Below are 19,849 nucleotides of genomic sequence, written 5' to 3' on the forward strand. Positions count from 1 at the left end.
GCTTTAAATGGTTTTCAACCAAGATTTTGTATTTCATATGTAATTAGGGTCAACTTTTATATGGGACTTTTTCCCTTATTGGCACTTTTTTTGTTTTTGACTGCCAACTTTCTACAAACGTTGATTGACTTTTTTTCACTTTTATTCAATGTTCTAACAACTTTTTAACAATTCATTACTAGTTTGTTTTATTATTTTTGTTTGTTTCTCACTGAGTTATAGCGTCTTTTTATATTTTTAAAAGTCACTTTTCACAATGAACCAAGATTTACAAAAAAATGTGAAATACAGTTTCATAAACTGTAAACATTTATCTATTTGTATTTTAAATTTCAATTTCCACATGTCTAAATTTTTTTGAAAAGTTCCTTTTGTGTAATTTTCTAATAAAATTAAATTTTCATATTTTCATCAAATTTATGTTCCCAATTATGAAACTTCACAAAAACGGTGATGATACTTTTTTTTTGGATTTGTTTCCATTTTGGTGAAGTTTCTTGAGTAGGAACATAAATTTGATGAAAATATGAAAATTTAATTTTATTAGAAAATTACACAAAAGGAACTTTTCAAAAAAATTTAGACATGTGGAAATTGAAATTTAAAATACAAATAGATAAATGTTTACAGTTTATGAAACTGTATTTCACATTTTTTTGTAAATCTTGGTTCATTGTGAAAAGTGACTTTTAAAAATATAAAAAGACGCTATAACTCAGTGAGAAACAAACAAAAATAATAAAACAAACTAGTAATGAATTGTTAAAAAGTTGTTAGAACATTGAATAAAAGTGAAAAAAAGTCAATCAACGTTTGTAGAAAGTTGGCAGTCAAAAACAAAAAAAGTGCCAATAAGGGAAAAAGTCCCATAAAAAAGTTGACACTAAACTTCATATTTTTTTTGTTCTCAATTGTTCTCAATGCATTTGGTGGGGAAAGTATGAATTAACTCTTTTTCACTTTTTTTTTAATAAAAAATAACATATTTTTTTTGTTAATCTCTTTCTGCAAATGAATAATGTTGATGAATCAATGAGCAACGAAAATTATTCAACAATAATCAAAATTTCAGAATACTCAAAATAGATCATAACATAAGCATTGATTCATTGTTTCTATAATTGATAGTTCATATCCGAAAACAGAAAAGCTGAAAATATGCTTGCATATGGAGGAATTATAATTTTTCGCAGAACTTCGCAAACACAAACCAATCAATAAACAACAAAAAATTCTCAAATTCAAATTAAAAAAAAGGTATATTTCACAAAATTGCTCAAAAGAAAAGTCAACGAAAACTTTCAAGGATACTTATTGAAAACAAACATTAACCAGCAAAAGATTGAAAAGATTGGGGAAAACATGAAAAATTCAAGAGTGCTGAGTAATAAATGATACAAGGGTATTGAAAAGTGCTTTATATAGAACTGGAAGAGTGAGTGTTGTTTGGTTAATTTGAGAAGGGGTATTTCTTTGTTTTGTCACACATGAAGATGCTATCAAAAGAGGAGGAAGAACGGAAGGAACAGGTGACTCAAGTGAGGATAAATCAGAATGAAAAGACGGAGACGGTAAGCTGAATGTAGGCATTCGACTTGTTGCCTTGAGTTTTCTTGAAGAAGGAGGAATTGACGATGAAGATTGAGGAGAAGACGATTGATCTCGTGAAGGTGATTGCTGATGGAATGAATGTAATGTCACATCTGACTCAGCTGATGATCCATTGGATTGTGCAAGTGGTGGAATTTCATCTTTTACTTCATTCTCATTTTCAACAAGAGTAAATTGTGCATCGCTTAATGAAGATTCAGTTGTTGGCGACTGTTGACGAGAAATGGTTCCTTCAAATTCAGTGGAAGAGACAATTTCTTCGGAAAAAGTTGAAGATTCCGCAAACGGAATATCTTCAAAAGCATCGAATTCATTATCCATTTTGAAAATATCTGAATCCTTTCTTTTATTTTGCTTCTTTTGATCGAGATGTGCTCCTTCACTATCATCGTCAATTAACTCCACATCATTTTCAATGTCTTGTGAATTGCATTCATATGAATCACTTTTGGTAGGATATTGCAGAAAATTAAGGAACGATAGAAGAGGTTTTGTTGTAGCCATCTTTGCAGATGAGATAAGAGAGAGACAAATAGACAATGAATACGGAAGAGATGCAGCAAACAGCTCATCTATCAGTGCAATTAACTGTCTTGTATCTTCATCGAATACGCTGTTCATAATCGACTCCTTCATCCCAGAAGGATTAGATCGCACAAATATTGATGCTTTTGGAAGTGTTTTATCGAAAGAATCGTCAATACGAGGAGAAGCACTCGAATGCGAGTTCGAATGATTTCCAAAAACAGGCGAAGAAGAAGGGGAACGCAAGTCTTGCAATGGTGGCTCAGCAGAATGTCCATACTGCTGCTGCTTGCATTTCCCAAGAAGAGAAGAATTAGGAATTTCATCAAATGATGGAAGAGAAAGAGAAGGCGAGTGCTTTCCAGAAATAAGTGAAGATGCATCATTAGCTTGCAAATGAGGAGATGCAGCAGATGACAAAATCTTTGTTGGAGTCAGAGAATTCAGATAAGCGTCAGGAGAAAGAATCTTATTCGGACTTGCAGTCAAATTTGCTCTATCCTCACACACATTCGAACGAAATGGCGAGAGTGGGATGCCTGCAAACTTCACAAGTGGAATTGCTCTATAGAATCCGCCAAGCTGTGCCAGAGGCTTGAACAAATTAGAAGAAAGAGAAGAAACATCATAAGTGAGTGGATCACTTGTAAAGAACACAGTTGATGCTGTGATGGAGTGATGGACTATTCGAGGAGTGCATCTGTAGTGCAAATGCAAGAGTGCTGCACACAAATCAAAAGCTATTTTTATAATAACTATCGGAGAAATAAGAGGGCAGAGATACTCTTCCCCAAAGAATGAGTGAATCTTTTTCTCATCATCAACAAAATCAAAAAGAGATGTTGGAGAGTTCTGAGGTTGTTTGCTTTGAGAGTTCAATTCATTTTGCAATTCCTTTGATGTTCCTTTGCTCAGAGATGGAAAGGCGGAAGAGGAAGGCAGCACACGAGGAAGGACAGATGAAGAATGAGCAAGTGGATGGGGAAGAACCATTTGTGCAATTGGCTGATGCTGAAGCATTACATCTCGAGTTGCTGTTAAATACCATTTCTTAATATTTGAAGTTTTCGTTCTTCTCATCTGTGTCAAAGAAGAAACCAGTGATTGACAAGAAATTAAAGATGGAGACATTTTCATTACAACAGAAGGAATAACGCACAATTTGTGGCAACGAACAATACACGGATGGCTGATCATTGACTGCAAATATGAAGCCATCAGAAAATCTTTTAATGTTATAACATCGAAAGAAGATGACCAAGGGGGAGTTGAGATGGCTGTTAAATCAATCCGACGCGTCAAAAGCGACAAAAAGTGAGAAAGAAAACAGGAAGAGGATGATTTATCACAACCAGAGTTCGATGAAGATTGCGAAAAATCTGCAGAGCTGATTGACAGAGAATGAGGCACATCTGCAGAGAGTTGAGCTTGATGAAACAATCCTTCTTGATCTTCTTCAACATTTTTACTGTTATATTCGAAACAATTTTCAACAGAGCTTGAAGGAAATTGAGTCGAAAGGCTTGACTCACTTTGTGATTTGATTTTAACAGAGCTGTGAATGATCAACAATGGGGTCAGTACTTCTTTCAATTCAAATGCATTTGAAGGTGACTGAAACAATGAGAAGTTATAAAACTCACCTGAAAACCATTTTACGAAAGAAGAAAAGAAAGAATTCAAATACGATGAAGATGACCTGGAAACGGATGATCTGCCAATCGAAAACAAATTATATGAAGATGGAACATTTATGGGCATCTCGCTTTCATTTGGTGCAGAGGAAGTAATCACACTAAGTGGATTTTGAGAGAGTTCAACGTCCTGCAGAGGTGTGAGGAGTGGAGGCAAAGACATTGAAGTAGAGACAGGCTTGAGAGCACTCGGCTGAGAAATTGAAACAGATAGATCTGTTTCTGACTCTGACTCTTCCACAGACTTTATCGCTTTTCTAACAGACGAACTTCGATTTAATTCTACATTCACTCGCTTTTCAGATGTTGTTCTGTGTCTTTTTGTTTGATGCTTGATTCGCTTGCTGTTTGAACAGACAAATGATGCGTCAAACAATTTCCACCAGGAAAGAAGGGCAGAAAGATCAATAAAGGATTCATATGTGATTGGAGGAGACAATTCTGGGACAGTGCAGAAGAGCAGTTGTTTTAGATATTCTTCATCATTCGCATCAAATTTGCCATCGCCTTTTCTTCCTTTGCAAGCTGCATTTTCAGCTTGTTTGAGCACATCTTCCTTAATATTTTCAGCTGCTAAATCTTCATGGCCATCAGTTATCATTCCTTCGTCTTCTTCAGAAGTTGAACTCTCATCTTCATTTCTAAGAAGTGCCGATTCACATTTTTCTCTCACAAACCGCATCACATCAACAGGAGGAGCAGCTGCAACGGAAGTGGATATGTCGTTGAAGTACTCACGTGAGGAATATTTCATAATGGAAGATATTTGAGTGTTAATCATAAAATGACACGCTTCCCAATCGTCCTGGCTGTGCTTGAAAGAAAATGAAGATGAATCAGAAACAACATCCTCAACGAAACGTGAATGCTCGGCAAATGAATCACAATGCTTTGAAGACTGACATAGTTTCATTAAATCGCAAATCTTCTTTTCTTCATCTTTAGAAACAATTTGAGAGTGAATAGGAACAAATGCTGAGCAAGTTATTGAATCTAATACATCAGATTTATTGAGATTTTTGAATTCATCTTCTTTTTTCTTTGCAGGAATATGAAGCGGAGGAAGGCTCTCAACGACTGAATATTCAGATATATTTCCACCTCCATAACAAGAACTAGTCATTGTTTGTATCATCCTTCTAACAGAGTTGCAAAGAACGATAAACAACATTTTTCCCAAATGTGGATTGTGTGATGCGACTACAACCTTCACCCAGCTTGTTGCTGAATCTGGTTTTGATGAATTGCGACCATTTGGCCCAGTTTCAATAAGAAATGTGAGATCGTGATGAAGGCAAAGCGACTGAAATATTGTCGAAGGAGTTGTTACTTCAAAAGCCTTCTTCTTCATTTCTGAGTCAGATGATGTTAATACTGAAGGCCTAACACAATCTATTGCTTTTGAATGATCGATTTGAGTGGCTGAGTTCGCTTCACTGTCTGTGAAAGACTTGCGAAGTGAACTGTCGTTGCGATTCACTGAAGAAAGATGTGTCATCTTTCTCTTTGTTGATTCAGGAGCACAAAATGATTCAAAATTGCAAATATTTCCCTTCACAATTTCAAGCATTTTATCTGCAGTTGGGAAATATCTAATATAATCCTTTTCTTCTTCTGTCAAAGATGATTCTTGAGGTAAAGATGTAGAAATCAAAGAATCAATGTGCTCCTTTTGTTCATTCCCAAATATGTTCCATTTCTTCTTTTTCTTCTTTTCTTTATCTTTATCCTTATCTTTCTTTTTCTTCTTTTCTTTTTCTTTTTCTTTTTTCTTCAATTTCTTTTCCTGTTTCATAGCTTTCTTTTCTTTCTTCTTTTGAATAGACTCAATTGCTAATTTCTCGCAATGTTCACCTAAAAGCATTTCTAATTGAGAAGGAAGCAAAACCTCTGCAAACGTCTTGAATCCTCCAATAACGCCACAGCTATCAAACTTCTTTTCTGCTGAAGATGTCCAAGGAACAATAAAAGAAGCAACAGGAAAGTTGGACGAATGAGTTGGATGATCAACTGACTGAGATGGGCAGCTTTTGCTTCCAGTATCCAAATCACTGTTGGAACAAAGTGAATCTTGATGCTCTTTTGTGCTGTTATTTAGCTGCTCTTCGGTGATTCTCACAAAAGATGTAAGAGATGGAAGGAGAATTGAGACAAGAGCAGAAACATTTGCAGAAGTTACAAACAGTCGAATATGCTGTGCGATTCCAAGAGAAAAAGAAAGATCACTCAAAGAATCCGATTTTAACAATTCAGATGAAGATGGATTTGTGTTTTGTGGTGCATTAAACGAAGAAAGAGAACTATCAAGAGTTGATGAAAGATTTCTGTTGGATGATTTACAACGCCATTCAATTGGAGAAAGTTTTAATGATGGCCACAAATTGTTGTATTCCACACCAGTTGGCTTAATTCCAAGATGGACATTCATCCAAAGATGCATAGTTGATGGAGAAAGTGAGAAGGCAGGTAAATTGAATGAAGAAATAGACGGAACATGAGTTGTTGCACAAAATTGAGACGATACATAAGAACGCTCTGTTGGTTCTTGATCCACATTTGAAATTGATATTTGTTTCTTCTTTTCTTCTTGTGCTTCCAATGGATCAATCCATTTAACTTTCCCAAAAATTCGGCATTCAACAAACTGCTTCAAGCACATCAAAGAAGTCATAACAGCTGATTGTCGCTTTGACAATGAAGTTCCTGTGCATATAAGAGAAAGACATGGATTAACATTTGAATCATTTAATGCTATAGAAGTGGCAAATGAAGAAGCTGCAAGATTTCGCGATTGCTGAAGAGAGTGATTTTCTTGATTGCTTCGTTTGCCTGAATGGCGACGAGAACGCTGCTGAGAAACAGCTGGAACGTTGCATGATGCATCGAAGGTTGTTAGCACCGAATAGACCCAAAGAGCATCTGACATAATAAGGGAATCGTTATTTCTATATAATGGGAGAATAAAAGAAGAAGGTGAACAAGAATTAGAGTTCATATCTTGTTGTGTTTCATTGTCATGGCAAGTAGCTAAGATTGTTTCTCTATCGTCAGTTTCATTTTTCCGCATCAACGAGTAGCATGGTAATCGCATGAATATACCCCATCTCTGCATGATTTTCAAGAAAGAGAATAAGTCCTTTCCATTCAATCCAATGGCAAGTGCATCATTTTCCAGTGCTTTTCTTTCAAAGCAAATTTGTCCTGCTCTCAACAGCAATGGTAGGAAATGAGTTCGTGCATTGACTGCAATGGCAGATTTTTCTTTCTTCTGAGACAAACATAATTCAACAATTTGCTTCATCTCTCCAGTGTGCAGCAGATGCTCTTCTTCGTTTTCATTGCTGTCTCCGAATGTATTTGTCTTTGAATCGTTTGAATTTGGCAAATGAGATTTCATCCAAAACTCATTCCACAAAGAAAGATGAGAAGACTGAATAAACTGTGAAGTAGCAAGAATTGAAAAAGAAGAAAGAATCCGTCTGAGCGATGATAAAAGAGGAAGAGCACCGAAAAGCTGTGACTTTGAGGATGAAGTTGCAGAAGAAGAAGATGATGATTGAATTTGTGCAGAACGTTGATGCGTTGCAGGAAGCGTTGCATCTCGCATATGAAAAGGAGTTGGTGTTGATGCATCTGATGGCAACAACGTTGGTCCAATCTTTTTTGTATGGATCACAAACCAAAACGGATGATGGAAGCTATTTTGTTCTTTTTCAGAGCACAAAAAGCTAGATGATGGTGACAAGCCAGCGCCTGGCGTCAAAAAGGCCATTTGAGGAAGCGGTGGATATTCATTGCTGCTTTGTTGGCTGCGTCCCTTTGTGAGGCTGCCAGAAAGAGTTACCTGCTTCTCGCTGAAGTCATCAAACATTGAGACAAGTTGAAGTCCCAAGTTATTCTTTATTTCTGTTTCTGCATCCAAAATATCTGAAGAAGACGGCGAAGATGATGACTCGACTATATGGACTTGTTTAGACATCGAATCGTAAGCATCGTGAGTTATCAGAAGAGGTGGTGGACCTGCAACAAATTGAAGAAAGCCTTCGGAACAAGCAATTGGTCTTTGATTCTTATGTGAGTGGCTGAGTTTCTGCTCTTCTTTGTGTAACTCAGTTGAAGGAAAGCCGTAAAAAGAATGAGACACATTTGTTCCTGCAAAGAAACCTTGAAAGAGAGGAGGGCAATTTGCCAGCTTGACTAATCTCTGCTCTGATAATAAGTGCTTTGCTATGCTTTCTTTTCTATCTTTTGCGATAGTGTTGCACCGCTTGTCAATTGCTTGGCACATACTTGCATGATGCACAAACAAATGTGGATTCAAAGATGAAGAAAGATCAACAAGAGGTAGAGCAACGTTGCGAAATAGAAAAGTTGTTGATAAAGAAGGCAAGAGTGATTCTGTGGTGATTGAACCAATTGAATGTCGATGTAAATGAGACTTGATTTTACTTTTTGAGTCTGCTTTTTGCACTGTGGATGGTGCATCAGATTCTAAATGATGTTTTTGAGTTTCCTTCCGCAAAAATGGAGTGTGTGTTGATTCCAAAGCATTTGGCGAAAAAGTGTCGGTTCTTTGCTGATTCTGCTGTTGCAATGCCGATTGCTGTTTTCTTGATGATACCGTGCCCTGTGAACGCAGAGTGTCTGGTGAAGACATGAGAGAGAAAGATGGGTCGAAGGGAAGCAATGATTGGTTGTCCAACAAAGAAGTTGAAGGAACACTAATAAGACTGGTCTTTTGATTCATTCCAGAAACAGAAGAGCATTTCAGCACTTCAGAAGGTGGAAGGCCGTGAAGTTGAGACACAGCAGAGGCAGACGTGATTGGAGACAATCCATTCAGATCGTGCAATTCTTCAACGCTCATTTTGAGTGGAGAAAATGAAGATGAGTCAAAAAAGTCGAAGAATTGGTCATTATCTTCAGTCAGGTTATTATTTTTGCAATCTGTATTATTTACGCAATTAACGTTCTTCGAATCTGCTTTCAAAGAAGTATTGTCAGATGCAGATTGTGACAAAGATGAATAACATTTGCTCTTTTCCACTTCTTCATCTGCCAAAACTTTTTGCAACGTCTGCTGTTGCTGTTCTGATAAGTTTTCACTTCCATTTGAATGAAACAGCATCAATTCACCTTCGTTGCACATTGTTCGAGTAAATCGAGCTAAACACTCAACAACTGCATCAGTCAGCTGTGCCACTTGTTCTCCAATCGAAGCCTTGATCTTTTCTTCTTTGCTTATATTCTTTTGATTAGCTTTGTCTTCGCTTCTTTTTGAAAGCATATGATTTTGTGGCTTGCAAGAATCAGACAAAAACAATGGGGATGGAGCCACTGGCTTTTGAACAGGTTTGAAAGGAGGTTTCGGAGATGGAATTTTTGCTGAATCAGAGCGATTTTTTGTGGTTGATAGAGATACCAATATTTCATCTGCTTTAACTTCTACCTCTTCAGAATCTTCCTCTTCTTCATATTCAAAATCATATTCACTTCCTTCTTCATATTCTTCTTCATTTTCATCATAATCTTGAAGCTCAATTTTCATTCCCAATGTTTTTCTCGTTGTGTTTGAACTTGATGGAGTTGTCCTTGAACATTGCTTTATCTCCTCTAATTCTGAACGTTTTTCAGATCCTTTGATTGATTTATCACTCCAAATTTTTGATTCTTTTCTGTTTGAAGAACTTTCGCTTTCATTGATTGCAGCATCCACCTCTTCCTCTTTGCTTTCTTCATATCCCTCATCTTCATTTCTCATATTTCGATAGTCCAATACACTTCCTTTCTCTTGTTCTTTATATGCCTCTTGCACATAATCATCAATATCATCAATGCTCAATGATGACACTGATCCGTCATCATCTGCTCCATCCACACCATCGATTTCCTCTGAGTTCTCAGAATCATCGCTTTGTGGTTCTTTCAATGAATAGATAGAAACAGCTCTGTTTTTGGATGTTTTTGATGATTTGACTGAAGATACTGAAGAAACCCAAAATGATTTGGCAGCCGAAGTCAAAAATGAATCTTCTTTCTCAGATTTTGTCTCAGAAAGACTACTTTTATTATTACAAGCATTTTTCTGATCTTTTTCAATGATGCTTTTTTCGTTTTCAGCATTTTTATTTGAACTTAAATCCTTGTCATTGCTCAATTCCTTATAATCCTTAACAGCTGATAAATTAATTGACTGCTGGGCAAGTGATGCTAAAGTTGCATATTCACTTGGTTCAGCAGCCTTTTGAAGAGGCGAAGAACGAAGAGCTTCTTTCAAAAGAGCTTCGTTCCGTTTTTTGTTCAGTTTTTTAGCAACTTTTTGGCGAAGTTGCTGGATTGGCACATTCTTCTTTGCGGGAATGACAAGATCATCAACAGAAGCCTCAGCCAAAACAGCTGGATCGATAAAAGTGTTGATGACGGTGTACACAATGAATCGTAAGCGAAAACTGCGTGCGATGAAGTTCAAGTCATTCAGAGTGGAATACAAAGCATTTACGAAAGAAGAAGGCAGAACTGTTTGAGAAAGAGCAGATGCTGAAGAAGAACAGGAGAACGCAAAAGAGATTGCTTGAAGAGGCAGCGAGAATGACAGAAGGATTGGCGTTGGAAAAGTCACAATCGCAGGCAAAGAAGATGGTTGTTGTGAATCTGAGTGGAGAAACGAGCGAAATGAGAGGCAAAGCCAGAACAGCCTTGTGAGTGTGGATGAAGGGGAGAGGTGAAGCAGCTGAGTGTGCTGCCCTTTTAGCGGAGTGTCAAATAAAATAAACGATTCAGCAGAAGATGGATGCACAGGAGAGGAAAAATGATCGATTGAAGCATTTTCCTTGGAGTTGCTTTGAGAAGAAAGTGAATTGCTGTTTTTGGTTGGGGCGATGTGGGAGAAAGCTTCGTTGAATGAAGAATGCGACATTTCGTTGAACAGAACCGAAGAAAGTTGAGAAGGGTAACGAGAAAATGGAGGTGTTTCAGCTGTTTCTGTGCTGCAGCTGGAGCCTTCGTTTGAAATGGCAAGGATGCGCAAAAATGAGAGCGGAAAAGGAGTGATCGGGAGCGGATTGTCAATGGCATCAGACAATGGCTCGTCTTTCTTCTTCACCGCAGCAGAAGTGCTCTGAATGGCAAGTGATTCACTTTCTTCCTTTTCGTTTCCTTTATCTTTTGGATTTTCGAATTCAGTTTTTTCATTAGAAAAAGTTGAATGCTTTGTTGATTTTGAAGTTCTTCTCTTTTCCCATTCAGAACAATCAGCTGATTCTAACATCTTCCAATGCGATGACTTTTCAGTCATTTTTTGCAGTTGAACAGTGAGTGACGAAATATAACTGTCAAATGCTGATTTCTGCTCTGCTCGAAGAATAAAAGAAGGAGGCGTTCTCAGCTTTTGCAGGAGCGAGACAAAACTATTTGAAGCTATCAAGGGTGTTGAGGCAGAAGTGGAAGAAGAAGATGATGATGAAGATGCAGACGAAGACGATCGAGAGTTTTCAGATATTTTCGGAGCATTCATAAATAGCTGTGGTGAGAAAAGAACTTCGCCGGTTGGCTGATAAATAAGAAGGTTACTCACAGAAGAAGAAGACGAAGAAAGAGAACGAGACGAAGCAGAAGTTAATTCAGGAGGAGGCGGAAGCGAAGACGATATGTTCCGATGGGATATCAAGCGGATGGCAGAAGTGAAAGAGCGAGGAAGAGAGAATGAGTAAAGAGCAGGCGATATAACATGCGCAAATGGAGGATCAGATGGGAAAGAGCTGTGCTGAGGCAGAGGAGGATACAAAAGAGGCGGAAGGTACTTCAGAGTGAACGGAGATTTGATGCTGAAAGGAGAAGAAACGAAAGAAGGAGGCGAAGTGTCCAGAAAGCTGGAGTGTGCAAGTTGAACAGAAGAAGAAGACTTTTTGTCGCTTCTAGTCGTTTCTCGACTGTTTTGCTTCTTTTGCTGAGGAGACGGTGAATAAACAGGAGAAATCTGTTTGGATGGAGCAGGAAGTGTGTTGCCTGACGACTGAGACTTCTTTGTTGTTGTTGAAGTTGTCTTCGTCTTTGAAGGTGAAGGCAAAGTTGAGGAAACAAATGTTGATGTTCCTGTTTTCAAAGCATTTGATGGACTTGTAGAAGCAGATGAAGGCAATGCATCCTGATTTTTCATTTCTTTTCTCTTTCTCAGATGCTCCATTTTCATTGTGAGTGACTCGATCTGTTTTGTCTGTTTGATGACATGGCTGACTTCTGAGTCAATTTGATCTTTCTGTGCTTTGGCATTCATTCTGTCTTTGATCAACGAGATTTCTGAGTTGATAAGCGAATAAGGAGAAAAGTCTGTGCAGCGAGAAACAGCAGAAAGGCCACGGGAAGAAGGAGAAGATGAAAACAAAGAAGACGAAAATAAAGATGAACTCACATTAGACTGAGATGAAGAACCAGAATGGGCTGAAAGCAAAGTTGGAGAAGACAAAAATAAAGAAAGAGAAGTGAGTTTGTGCAGAAGTTGTGGTGATAAGGTTATGAAAGTGTTTCCAGAAATGTTTAAAAACTTAAGATTGCGCAACAAAGATAACTGAAGAGGAAGTTGAGTCAAAGAATTGTTTGACAAATCAAGATACTCCAATGTGTGTGAAATGCCGCTGGAAAATGAAGAAGAGGAATGGAATATAGCACTTGGCAAATGGTTGAGTGAACATCCTTTCAGAGAAAGATGAGTCAGGTTTAATGAAGACAACACAGAAAAAGGAGAAAATGATAAGCATTCACAGTGTTTACATGAATTGCTTTGAACAGTTGTAGAAGTTGTTTGTGATTGTGGAACTGCAGAAGCAAAAGGAACAACCTCAGAAGATTGAGCAGAATGAGGAGAAAGCAGAGAATATGATTGTTTTGGTTCAAATGAACATTCGTCCCACTGAAAGTTTTGCAAATTGCTTGAGATTTGATAGTCATGCAATGAAGCTGTATCCAACATAGCAAAAATGTGCAGCGATGGAAGGGAAGATTGAGTGATGTCAAACTGTGGAATGAAAGAATTGCTAAGATTGATCGAAAAGCAGCTGCTCAGACAACTTTTGATGGATGTAAATGTCGATGGAGTGATGCACTTGATGCTCTGAGAAAGCTGAGGAGGAATAAAAGTGGGGAATATATTTGTGCTTGAAGGGATATTGAGAGTATCAGAAGAAAAAGGAGAAAGTGGATTATCATCAAAAGCAGAAGAGGAAGAAGTGGAAGACAAAGAAGAAACAGTTTCATTCTGTTTTGGGAGAAGCAATTCTGTTGAGATCAATTGCGATGCAATTCTTCTCGTGCCATCCAAAAACATCGGAAGCTGCTTCACAAAATCGAGTGAATGAAGAATGAGCGGAAGAGAACGAAGCACAATTTGTGATGCTGGATTGCTTGTATTCAACACAACATCAAGACCAGAGCTCAGAAATGGAACGAATCTTTGAAGCAGCAAAAGTGATGCTTTTTGAGATGAATTCGAGCAATCTGATGAACTGCAATGCTTTTCATCAAATGAATCGTCGGAAGAGTGAGCAGTTTCATTTTCTTTGCCAATTTGCTTCGCCATCTTTGATGAGTTATTCTGACTGTCTTTCAATGAACAATCAATTTTATCTGGCAAGAAAAGTTCGAAATGCTTCATCAATCTCTCTCTTTTGCCATCGGTATTGTCTTCCCCATCTTCCATGAACACTTTCTTCACAGCCAAATACTCAGCCACTTTCATCATCACCATTCCCATCCGCACAAACAGAGACGGATCCACCTCAAACATCTGCCCCAGTGCATTCACGTCTTCCTTCGCGCGGATTCGCTCCACGCCGCCTTTTGCAGCCATCGTCCGCATCAGAATCATCGCTGCCTCTTCGTCGTCTTCTTCCCGCAACTTCTGCCTCTCAATCAGCAGCTGCTTCCACTCTGCACTTTGGTTCTCGTCCTTCAGAATTTCTGAGAAGAACAGAGCAGCTTCAGATAGAGAGGGAAGACAGAACAATGAAAAGGAGGATTTTGAATGAGAATATTGAGAAGGTCGAGAAGAAGGCGAAGATGAGGTATCTAAATATTCATTATTTAAACATTGCTCATTTTGTTCAAGTTTTAATTTTTCCGATTCAGTATAATTTTCAGGATGATTTGATGAAGTTGTATCTTTCTTCTCCAACAAAGCATCGTTATCTTCCGATTCTTCAATTGTCCTATGATTTTCTTGCTTTTCTTTTGCTTTCCTCGTTTCCATCACTTCTGCCATTGCCTTGTTTCCCCATTCTTCCATTACACACATCAAATGCTCAATCCCTTCGCTTTCACAAATTGCCTCTCCAATTCTGAATTGGTCTCCACCCGACCTCAACAGCCGCAGCACATGAAACACAGCAAACACATGTTGATACACAGAAATGGGTCTTTTTGTGGGAAGAGCAAAAAGAGAAGAGGCTGAACTGGAAGTGACAGGAAGAGATGACGAAATAATGGCAGCTTCAGCTGATAGAGGATCAGAAAATGCATCTTCGTCGCTGTAATATCCAGCCCATTCAACTGAATCTTCATCGACTTCTTCCTCGTCATTCTTTCCTTTTGTTTCATCACTCTCTTCTTTTGTGTTGTTATTTTTCAAGTCATTTTGTCCATCCACATAAATTGGCACTTTCATCAGATCTTCAATGAGCGAATGGTCTTCTGATATTTTCTTCTGCACTGCTGGGCAGCTCAGCACAGCATTCAGCACAGCCGACGGGAGCGTAGCCATCAACGCAACAGCACTCGCATTTGGAAGAGGTTTGCTCTGCAGAAACAGACGCGTCGCTTTTCTGATGTTGTTGCAGCTGACAATCACAGAAGGAATGATGTGTGAGTCTGCGCTGACTTCTGCTGATGTCACAATGTCAGTCACTTTCTGAGACAAACAGGCATTCGAGTTGTCTGAAGCATCGCCAGATGGAAAAGTTCGAAGAGCATTCATCACAATGCATTCAGCCTTCAACATCATACGAATGTCCATGCTTCTCACACGAGAATATATCAACCCATCTATTTCATCTATTCTTTCTTGTTCTTCTTCATCTCTCATCTCCTTTGTCACTTTTATGGTATCATCCTTTTCTTCCTCGTGATGCAAATGCTTTTCCTCCTCAACCTTTGTAGCTGTCTCTTCATTTGTTGTTTTGATTTGCTCTTCAGCCTGCAACGCAGCAGCAGCATCGTTGACCATGTCTGATGGAATGTCGTATCCTCCAAACAGCAACAAAGACACAACACAAAGTGAACCAGTTGACAATGCTCTTATCAATGGATGGCTGCTTTGTGGAGAGAAAGGCAGGGAAAGAAGAGGGTCAATGAGAAGCTGCTTGGACTGAAGTGAAGAGCGTGGAGGAGGAGAGGAGAAGAGAGAATACGAAGACATCGGAGAAAGAGGAAGAGGCGGAGAAAATCGGATTGAACGGGAAGGTCGCTGTGGAGAGACAGAACGAGCTGAAGAAGATGCTTGCTGAGAAGAATAGATTGAGGGGGAGGACACAGCTGTTGTGGCAGAACGAGGCAGAACAGAACGTGGCTGTGTTTGAGTTGCTGATTGTTGTGGAGGCTTGCTACGAAGCTGAGCTGTGGAAAATGAGGAGAGGGAATACGAACTGAATGAAGATCGCCTCTGGGATTCAGGCTGTGACAAGTTGAGGATGATGGAGAGAGGCTGAGAGAGAAGGGCTGCAAGTGGAATGAAAGGCAGGAAGAACGAGCGAGTAACGATTGAATGTTTGAAATCGCTCTGAATGCGTCGCTGCTGAAGTGATTGTTGAGAAGAGGCATGCGGAGAAGGCTGAGTGTTGCCATGAAGAGTGCGAGAGGAAGAGGAAGAGGAAGAGGAAGAAGAAGAGGAGGAGGAGGAGGACTGATTGGAAGTGAGACGAGATGAATCAGTTGAGCCATTCAAATAGCAAGATGACGATGCAACAACAGAAGAGAATGCGAATGGAACTAATCCGTTTGGAGTTGATGATTGAGGTGAAGAAGATGGTGATGGTGATGCATTCATTGATGAAGAAGGAGAAGACGAAGATTTGAGAGAAGAATTAAAACCAGAATGAGGTGGATCAGACGCTTTGTTGTTGTTGTTGTTGTTTGAAGATGATTCAGAGAGAATTGGGTCAACATGAAATGAGTGTGAGAAAAGGAGGGCAACAAGAGGAAGGCAGAGTGACTGGATGGCTGCGATGAGAGGCGTGAAATGAGCAGACAGCGCAAAAGTGGATGTTCTCTGAGACAGCGACGGCCGAAGAGAATGGTCTGAAATGGGAATCAGAGAAAAAGAGGTTTCTTCGCTGTGATTGGAATGAGGGTGTTCTGAAAGATGGAGAGATGAAGTGCCAGAGGAATTAAGAGGAGGAGAGGAAGGCGAATGTGATGTATGCTCTGAATGAATTGTGTTTGCAGCAGAAGGAGAGGAAGGAGAAGAAGAATGTGAATGCGGAAGAGGAGAAGATGAGGGCGAAATGGACAAGTCGGTTGGAGTGGAAGCTGATGCCAGATGCAGCGAGGATGAGATGCTGGCTGTTTGTGTGTGTTTCTGGATGAGCTGTGCCCACGACGTGATCTTCGGCTGGTTGATGGTCAGTCCACGTGGCAGCGGGGCGCTGAAGGAAAGCGAAGTGCAGCTGTTTGGGTCGCAGCCAGCATCGAGCAGAAGCTGCACAACACCCAAACTACCTCCTCGTGCAGCACAGATCAGCGGCGTGAGGCCTCTTTCGTCGGATGAGTGGGGATCAGCGCCGTGCAGCAGAAGAGTGTGCACAACACGCGCATGCCCCGCAATGCACGCCAACTGCAGCGCTGTCCATTTGTGTGCAGAAACAATGCTGACACACGCGCCTCGCAGCAGAATCTCATCGACTGCATCGAGCGAGTTGGCAATGCACGCACACATCAGCGGAGTCACCCCATCTGCATCGGTTGACAGCGCATCGATTGACATTCCATTCTCCAGAAAGAAGCGAATGAGAGAAGTGTTGTTCTCTTCTGCAGCATTGTGCAGCATAATCCCCTTGTTTCGCTTCTCGCATCCAAACATCTCCAGTCTCGACAAGTGTGTGCAGTGTTTTGCCAGCGCTCGAATAGACTCGTCTCCAATCTGCTCGCAGTCTTCGAGCGAAAGCGACTCCAACTGCGGACAGCGCAATGCCAGTGCCACAATTGAGGCATCAGTCAGCGCTGAGCAGCTTTTCAGAGTCAGCTTCTGCAGATTAGCGCAGGCAGCAGCCAGACGAATGATCAAATCGTCTGTGACACTGGTGCAGTAAGCGAGATTAACAGAGGTCAGATTCAATTGATGGTCAGGTGAAAAAAGTTGAAGTGATTCCATAATTTCTGGTTCAGTAAAATCGCAAGAAATAATAGAAACAGATTCAACAGAGGATGGAGAAGAAGAAGCAGAAGAAGTTTCGCTTGACGCTGAAGTGAGCAATGAAGACTGATGCAGCATCGTCAAAGAAGGAGTGCACACCGGAGAAGGAAGCGGTGGTGACTGAGGCAGCGGAGTCATCGTGCGGCTGGCCAAATGAGCACTGCCAGGCTCGCTGAGTGTCTGTCGTGTTGGAGATTCCACATCGTGTGGAGGAGAGGCTGATGCAGAGAATGACTGCATTTTCAGATTTTCTGTCAGATCCAGGCAGCGCAAGTCCAAAGTGCTGAGAAATGGAAGGCACTCGCAAACAGACGACAGTCCCCTCGCGGTCATTCGCGTGCACCATCCGATTTTCAACTCTCTCAACTTGAGCAATCCAAACGGCGCATCTTGCTCTGATAAAGCTGAACCAAAATTACCATTCACAGAAGACGATATAGAATGAGAACCAACTTGCTCCGGAGAAGAACATAATGTCGGAGAAGACATATTTTCTGTGGGTTCATCTGCCGTTGCACACTGAAACTGGGGCAAGTGGGGTGAAAGAGGTGGAGAAGATGATAGCTGATGTGTCACATTTAAAGATGAATTTCCATGAGTCAAATATTCATTGTTCACTCGATCCAACAATGAACGCGAAAGTTTGCTTTTCTGTCCACAAATAAAGAACAGTGTATTGTCTGTTAGCGATGTGCAACCAATTAAATTGAGCTTTTTAATGTTCCTGCAGTGAACACATAATGGAACTATTGAATAATCTCGAATTTTGGAACATCCGCGCAACGACAGATCCTCTAAACATATCAAATTGCGACTTATATCAAATATTGCTTTGTCTGTTAGTTCGGAAGCTCCATATAGTTTTAATGAAGTCAATTGCTTGCAATGTTGAGAAATTGCAGTGATTGCAGAATCATCCAATGAATTTCGAAGAAGCGAAAGATCTAAAATTTTCAGCGAAGTAAACATAGGTCCTTTAAATATGCTAAATCCTGCAGAAGAGATGTTTGTTTGACGAAGAGATAATGACTGAAGATGTTGAAGATTTCCGAGAATCTTGATTAAACCGTTTCCAATTGGACAAAGATTTAAGGAAACTGTTTGAAGATTTGGGTTTCGTAAAATAAGTTCTGCAGCTATTCCATCATCAACTTCTTCGAGTCCATCAAGAAAAATTGATGTCAATTTTGAAAAATGGTCAAAAGATTCTGAATAATTCGATAGATGCAAGTGGATATTATGAGAAAGATTTAACGAATGAATGTTTTCAGTTTGGCGGCATAGGCGAAAGGTTTTTTCTTCATTAAGTTTCAAAAGAGAAAAATCAAGTATTGTTGTGTAATTTTGAAGCGCCAAATGAAATCGTGAAGAAACAAGAGATAACGGCAATCTAGATGAAATTCCGCATCGAGAAAGAATATCTCCAAGAAGTGGAAGCGGAAGAAAATTGAGATTTGCCGCCATTCTGTTTCTCAAAGAGAAAAATTTTTATTGGAAATTAGATCAAGTCTTTCAATAAACACATATGAAACAAAAGCAATAAACACAATATCATTTCCAAAAATTAAGATTAGCAAATAAACTTTCATTTGCGAAAAATAAAAAAAAAAGACCGCACTCATTTTGAAAATTAAAAATATAAAAATATTACATAGATAAAACATATGATTTCACGCAAATATAAATATAAATTTATACAACATATGAATAAATTCAAAAATAATCACATTACAATAATAATACAATTGATGGATGCCTCAACATTTTAAAATGCAATTCTCGGCATAAAACAAAATAAATACGAAATTTTTGTAACTTTCTCGAAACAATTTCTCTTTTCTTCTAACTTTGCAAAACCACTCCTTTCGCCAATGACTCTTCTATAAAGCTTGACTTTGATATTGGACGTTCTTCTTTAAGTTCAGATGGCGTCACTTCATCTTTCTCTTTTGCGTCCGTTTTTTGAATATTCTGTGTAAGATTTTCGATTTTCTTTGCAATAAAATCTTCCTCAGTTTCCTTTTGTAGATTCGTGGCTTCATCTGAAGCACCAGTACTTGATTTTCTTTCAGTCAATCCCAAAGAACTTTTTGATGAATTTAGCTTTTTATTCTTTGGTGAAGATAAAGAAAATGGATGCTTACAAATTTGTTTGCAAATTGTTTCTGATTGCTTCCAATCCTTTTCCAATTTTTTAAAATCCATCGTAGGCTTTTGCATTTGCAGGCGTTTCTTTAAATACTAAAAGAATTAATATTTTTCTTTTCTAAAAACAAAAGAGAGGAACAACAAACTTCGTTTTCATTTTTCACTTTTTGTTTTTCTCTATCTCTTTCAATGGTTCGAGATGTCTTTTGATGAAACTTTTCTGGAGGCAAAAGATCAATTGAGCCTTTTCCACGAAGAATTTCTGACATTTTTACCAATAAAATTGCATTCACCTTTTCAATTTCACTGAATTTTTCTAAGGGTCATTAATATAAGTTCAATTTATTCACTAAGCTTGATTAAATTTCAAACCTTCTTCTATTTGTGCTTTTTTTCTTTTCGTGGATAAATGAGTCCAATTTGCTGTATTATGACAATCTATCGAAGATTTAACCAATTTGACTTTTGTTTCAAT

General features: G+C 39.0%; 1 protein-coding gene across 1 annotated transcript; it reads right to left on the minus strand.

The window, feature by feature from the left end:
• Positions 1–652: 652 nt before the first annotated feature.
• MONOS_5242 (putative inversin) lies at positions 653–19,643 on the minus strand (the record flags this gene model as incomplete). Its single annotated transcript, XM_067875372.1, has 4 exons — positions 653–12,266; positions 12,891–18,434; positions 19,074–19,365; positions 19,521–19,643. The coding sequence occupies 4 exons, from the start codon at positions 19,641–19,643 to the stop codon at positions 1,372–1,374; spliced, it is 16,854 nt and encodes a 5,617-aa protein (XP_067731453.1). The 3' UTR covers positions 653–1,371.
• Between the last annotated feature and the right edge of the window lie 206 nt (positions 19,644–19,849).

Source organism: Monocercomonoides exilis (assembly GCF_001643675.1).
Source record: "Monocercomonoides exilis strain PA203 chromosome Unknown scaffold11-1913109, whole genome shotgun sequence".
Classification (NCBI taxonomy): domain Eukaryota; phylum Preaxostyla; order Oxymonadida; family Polymastigidae; genus Monocercomonoides; species Monocercomonoides exilis.